This window comes from Gossypium raimondii, chromosome 9 (genome assembly GCF_025698545.1).
Source record: "Gossypium raimondii isolate GPD5lz chromosome 9, ASM2569854v1, whole genome shotgun sequence".
Lineage (NCBI taxonomy): Eukaryota > Viridiplantae > Streptophyta > Magnoliopsida > Malvales > Malvaceae > Gossypium > Gossypium raimondii.
The window spans coordinates 20,292,476-20,298,808 of NC_068573.1; the positions used below are offsets into that span (position 1 = coordinate 20,292,476).

Consider the following 6,333-nt stretch of genomic DNA (forward strand, 5'->3'; position numbering starts at 1 on the left):
TGCACTTTTCCTTTTAACAAAATCCATGTCTCCATTTTCGAGCAAGGTAATTACCATGCATAATATTTGCTTTTGATATATACTAATATCCTTGTGTTTCGATTTACATCACCTATGTCCCACAATTACATACACAAAACTATATTTATCTACAAATTTAAAATTTAAAATTATTAATTAGATTCAATTACTTAATTAAATTATTATATTTTATTAAATATAATATGAACTCTAAAATAGTCAAAATAAAAAAATTTAAATTTTTTATAAAACCAACCTGTGCCGTTACCAATCATTATTGACCGAAACAGATCAAAACACATCAAAATTTTGAACGAAACAAAACTAAAACTAAAATACTGGTTTAAGACTATAAAAACAAAATCTCAAACCAATTACTAAAAGAAACCCTCCATTTTCTTAGTTCTTACTAAACATAAACACAAATAATGGCACAAACGAACAAAATTTGATCTATGCAGTAGACACAAATCACTACTTTCTGCAGAAAAATTCAATTAGGACAATATTGGATGAAATTTAAAATTGCAACACAATTAGATACTGTTTTCTTTTCTTGCTCATTGATGATCACTCAAGCAGTAAAAAAATAATAATTCATAGCTCAGTAGAGGCTAGACTAATCACCGAACTCCAACCAACTCAACATCAAACTCGAGCCATGCATTCGGAGGTATCCTACCGCCAGCACCCTTAGAACCATAACTGCATGACAAAATTTTCATTTAAACAATCTCGATTGCTGGTTACAAGTCTTACCAGCATTCACAACTAATTTACGAAAGCATAATGTACATACCCCATTGCTGGTGGAATTACGAGTTTTCTTTTATCCCCAACACGCATGCCTGTGGCCAATGTACATTCCAGATATGCATAAATGCTTTGACAAATGAGTTAAAATAACAAGAACAAACATAATAAATTGTTAACGGTTCAATTACATACCTTCGACACCAACATCCCATCCTTTGATGACTTCTCCTACGCCTATAAAATCAACCCAAAATATTTAAAAATCAATTAACTAAACAAAAGTTCTCCGACAAAAAGAAAAGCCAAGTTTAGTATTTCATAAGCCGTAAAATGTCATAGTACCTAGGCGAAATTTAAAGGGGGCCCTTCCCACATTGGAATCAAAAATTTTTCCATTCTTCTGAAGCTTCCCAATGTAATGGACACTAACCTGAACCGAAAGAACAAACTAGGGTAAGAATCTCCAACTCAATCCAAGTAAAATGTATGCAAAATAATACACATAATCTTGTCATCAAATATGACCCAAAATCACATCACATGACTAATTGAAATATCTATTAAATTTATTATACAAGCTCCATTCTCTTTTCAGGCAATCTTCTATCCATTCCCTTCAGAAAATACCCAAAATATGATTACAGAATTCATGATTGCAAAAAAATAGAAGAAAGAACTAAAGTTATTTTTCTTAAGAGGGGAAAATTCATTAATTGAAAACTTAGTGGAGAAAGAATAACCTGCTTCCCACGGGATGCTCTTTTACCATCTGGTTTGCCCATTGCTAACTCTTGGACAACCAATCCATTCGGAAAGGTTCTCACTTGAGAAGATTTGCCAGCAGTTTGTTTCTCTTCAGACTTCAAAGTGGAAGTATCCTTATCTCCACTTTGTGAAACTGATGCATTTGCACTTACTTGATTCCCTTGGGTGGTCTTCTTCTTTTTCTTCTCAGAGAGGTTCTCACCAGGCACAATGTCTGGTTCAGAACCAAGGGCCCTGCCAGGAATACAGTAATTGTTTGGGTAACTAAATATAAATTTAGCTAATGGCAACTCATAGCCTCAGCATACAGTGCAAACTGCAATCGGTGCATTTCTAGATAGAAAAAGAGGGAGAAGAGAATATCCTGACATCCTAGGCCATTTCCAGGTTTCTACCACTTGAAAGACTTCAAACATGTCTATCAAGAAGTACAATTGAGCATTATGCAAAGTCAGATCAACAGACTAAGGAGACGAAAGTCTCTTCTCTCTACATTTTATCTGAAGGTTTTAACTTAAGACTTCAACTAATAAATATACTTGTTTATCAAGCATATATATTTATGACTTATTTTTATTAGAGAAAGGAAAATATCAAGAAGTAAATGCACGTGCAGATAAAAAGACTGGCACTGTCTATCTGCAGTCACCTCTCTATGAATACACAAAAGTGGAAAAGAGTACTCACCGATCACTATGGAGATGATCTTGTTCTTTTCCAACAGGCATTACCTTATCTGAATCCTGGCTCTCTTCCTTGACAAGCTGAACTTCATCACCCGGTAAACCATTGATGTCATCTGTATCCTTTCCTTTTTGCTTCTTTTTCTTCTTCTTTTTCCTAACAAAGTTTGCATAATAATCACATAGATCAACAGACTGAACATAACATTAACAAGTTAGCCCGCCTGCATGATATAAATAATACAACCGTGACATCAAGTTTAGAAAAAACTGTTAAGTTGAGGGCATCTTACCCCCCTTCTTCATCAGTGTTTTTAACTTTTCGTTTCTTTTCACTAATATCTTTTCTTGTCTTCTTGTCTTCTTTAGTTAAATTTTCTCTCAGTTCCTCGGTTTCTGGTTGAGGCTGCTCAATAGCATCTTCGCTTTTTTGTGAAGCAGAAACTGGAAAGCCATCTTCATCTTCAGTTTCCAAATCTGTCACACCAGCACCTCTCTTGACAATAAGTTGACCCTGTGAGTTCTTTCGTTCCTCAGAGCCAGTCAATTTATTCTTTCTCTTGGATCGTTTAGATTCCTCATTTCCTTTTGTAGGTTTTTCATCATCCATGATCTCCTCGATTACAACTAAAGTTAATTCAAAAAAGAATAGAAAGCAAAAAGCCCATCAACTACCGGTTAAAATGCAACAAAAACCCTGTACATGGAATAAGGAACATCTAGAAACTATTATGTACAATTTTCAAAAAACGAATAATGGATCAACAAAGTGAAATAATAAATTACATAATTGGTCAATGCTTCAATAATGTGCTTAAACATAAAATTTCACCAAAAATTTCAACTCTGACCACTGAATGATCTTTAAAGAAAAACAGCTAAACCAATTATAATTACTAAATCCTCATCACATCTATGAAACAGTTCTTGAATCTTCCTTCACATTGATGTTTATATACAGGTTTTAAACAAAAGAAAGTTTCTCCATCTGCCAACCTTCTGCACATCAGTTTTAACCAAAATTTTCAAATTGCTCAGGACAAACAGAAATTCCAGAAGCAGTAGGTCATAATTTAGGGAACAAGACTATCTTTTTCATACCAAGTTAGCCATGCATTACTTACAAGTTCTAGCTGTACAAAATTATTAAGAAAATCAAATTAGAATAGTTTTCAACGGCTGCAGATTGGTACACATGACATGATAGAAAAAAGCAACATATATGATCCAGTTCTACTTAATGAAATCTGGTAAAGCTATCCAAAATGTCAAATACCTCCACTATTTGGGACAGGTGGACGGAAGAACTCAAGATCATCATCATCTATGAAATCATCTCCATACTCCTCATCAGAATCATAATCAGAGGACTCATCTTCGGACTCAGTCTCAGTCTCAGCAATATCCTCCCCATAAGAATCACTTCATAATGTAGTAAAGGAATGAATAAATCACGTTATATGCGCCACGTTCTGAGTTATAAACACCTCAACCATGTTCTCAGTTCTTTCATGAAGCAATTTAATAATAAATGAAATGCAAATATGCTTTTCTTCAAATAAGAGAAATTAAATAAAAGGATACGACTCATATTCATCTCGTAGGTGATCTCCATCATCAGCAACAAAGTAACCAGAGAGGTGGATGCTTTGAGGGCCAATTACTGAGAAAGCAACTAAATCATCATCTTCATCAAATTTAAGATCTAAGGCGCAAGTCTCATTCTGATTTGGTAACAAGGAACACAGGATGATCGGACTCTTGTGTCCGACAGAACACTGAAGTACAGACCTTTCTTTAAATGATCCAAGGCCTAAAGTTGCCTGTGTTACGACATAATATAAATTAACAATGCAACATACATGGTATCAAGAAAAACAAAACCAAAAGTAGGAACCCAAAAATCATTTGGACTAGCAATTTAGAGAACTAACAAGAAGCCTAAATTCTGACTAAGATTCACCATTATACGTTATGTATATGTTTCAACTATTCAACTCCATATAAACAATGCGCTCCATTGATGAAGGGTCAGAAAACCTCAAAACATAACTCATAAAAGCATGTAACTACAATCTTACTGCTACAGTATTTACTAATTAATAATTGTATAAGAAAAATGAAAACTCCAACATGAACCAGAATTCAGAAAACGAAATGCTCTGGCTTTTCCTTTTAACTTTGAATTTCTGAACCAGGATAATATACCTGAGTAATGTGAAGCTTTCCCCGAACATTGTCAGAATGATAAGGGTGTGGTTTTCCAGGTTTAACTTCAATTCCTGGTTTACGAAAAATAAAAAGAGAGCCTATAAGAACAAATAGAGAGTTTCAAGAAAAAACAAATACAACAAGCAATGCATCGTTTGGTTACTGGTAAATGGCCGGAAGACGATAATGAATCTTGGGTTTAATTTCAAAAGAATCCTCGATCCAAACCCATTATCATAATTCAAATTTCTCAAATATTTCCTCTACTGTTTACCATAACCAAACAATGGAACAATGAAATCTGAAAATAAAAAAAAATTTAAGAGTTTAAAGCGAGAAAAGTAAAAGGATTTTGGTCAAGATGATAAAAGAACTGACCCCAGAAACCCATTTCTTCTTGATGGGAGAAAATACTGAAAACCAAAAGCAGCTGCTTCTAAAACCCTAGAGGGTTTTCGTTATGCGATTTTATTAAACCCTAATGCCCGTTTAATGATTTGGTCGTCCTTCGCTCAGATGAATTTTAAGCGGTCGGATCAAATTTCCCTCAATTAATGCATATTTAAATTTTCCTCGCTCAATATAAAAAATTTATAAATTGCTGATTAAATTATTTGAAAAAATATCCTTTCCAAGTTACTCAACTTTTAAGGGTGTTTATTTCTAGTGTCATGGGTTTAATTTTCTTTTTGTTTTAAGTTATCGGATTTAATCTCATCGTCACCATTGTTTTTACATTAATGGCAGGTAAATGCGCTGCTTATCTAAAAAGGTCCTAAACTACTAAAAGATATTTGATGTGGTCATAAGGTCATTAACTCATTATAGGATAAATTATATCCAAAATCACTCAACTATTAATAAGTTTACAATTTGATCAGTCAATTTTAAAAGTATTATAAGTTTATCACTAAACTATTTGAAAGTTATATTCTAGGAATCTCGCCGTCATCTAGCCTCCTCTAACAAGAAAGCACATTGAACAAAGCTTTTTTTTCATCATTTTTCAACTTTATGCTTTAATTTTTTTTGAAATGACCTGACACTCCATTGATTTAAATTCAAAACCCTAACAAAGAAGCTCTTTGATCTCTATCCACCATCATTAGATGGTCGCCTAGCTTCGATATGTTTCTCTTCTTAATGAGACTTTCTCCTTACCTTTTGAATTGAACTTTCATTGCTTAGAACTCTCCAACTAAATCTTGTCTGAATCTAATATCTTTAAGTCTCTCTCTTTTTCTTTTTTTAGCTTAATGACAAATTTGGCCACTAATGTTTACATATTTTGTCAAAATGGCTCTAGTTGTATTTTTGAACATTTTTTTGGCCATCAACCTTTATTTTTTTTTTCAAATTGCTTATTTTAACAAATTTGATGAAAGCACCGTTAAAAAATTTAATGAGATGATGTGGAATAGTTTTAATGAGATATAATTTATTACTTAGATAACCCAATAAAATAATTACATGTGGAAAATAGTAAAATAAATAATTCATGAAGTTAAAAATAACTCTTAATTTAAAGAAAATAAATGTAATTATCTACAAAAGGTTTCAAAATGAATGCACCCATTCAAAATTTTCGGTTTGATTTATTAATTATCTTTTGAAACCTCCTAGTAAACAAATGTATGCATTCATTTTGAAATTTTTTTAGATAGTTATGTTTATTTTCTTTAAATTAAGAGCTATTTTTAAAATTTCATGTATGATTTATTTATCTTATTATTTTCACATGCAATTATCTTATTGGTTTACTAAGTAATAAATTACATCTCATTAAAATATTTCACATCATTCCGTTAATTTTTTAACGGTAGTTTCATCAAAGCTGTTAGAAAAGCGTTAGAAAAAAAGATTGATGACCAAAAAGCCTCAAAAATATAATTAATGT

General features: G+C 32.4%; 1 protein-coding gene across 1 annotated transcript; it reads right to left on the bottom strand.

Moving 5' to 3' along the window:
- Positions 1-395: 395 nt before the first annotated feature.
- LOC105798718 (peptidyl-prolyl cis-trans isomerase FKBP53) lies at positions 396-4,968 on the bottom strand. Its single transcript, XM_012628907.2, has 11 exons — positions 4,815-4,968; positions 4,434-4,507; positions 3,810-4,048; positions 3,502-3,647; positions 2,519-2,852; positions 2,230-2,382; positions 1,518-1,776; positions 1,120-1,207; positions 970-1,011; positions 821-869; positions 396-726 (listed from the first exon to the last, which is right to left on the bottom strand). Exons 1-11 carry the CDS (start codon positions 4,825-4,827, stop codon positions 645-647), a joined length of 1,479 nt encoding a protein of 492 aa, XP_012484361.1. The 5' UTR covers positions 4,828-4,968; the 3' UTR covers positions 396-644.
- Positions 4,969-6,333: the final 1,365 nt, after the last annotated feature.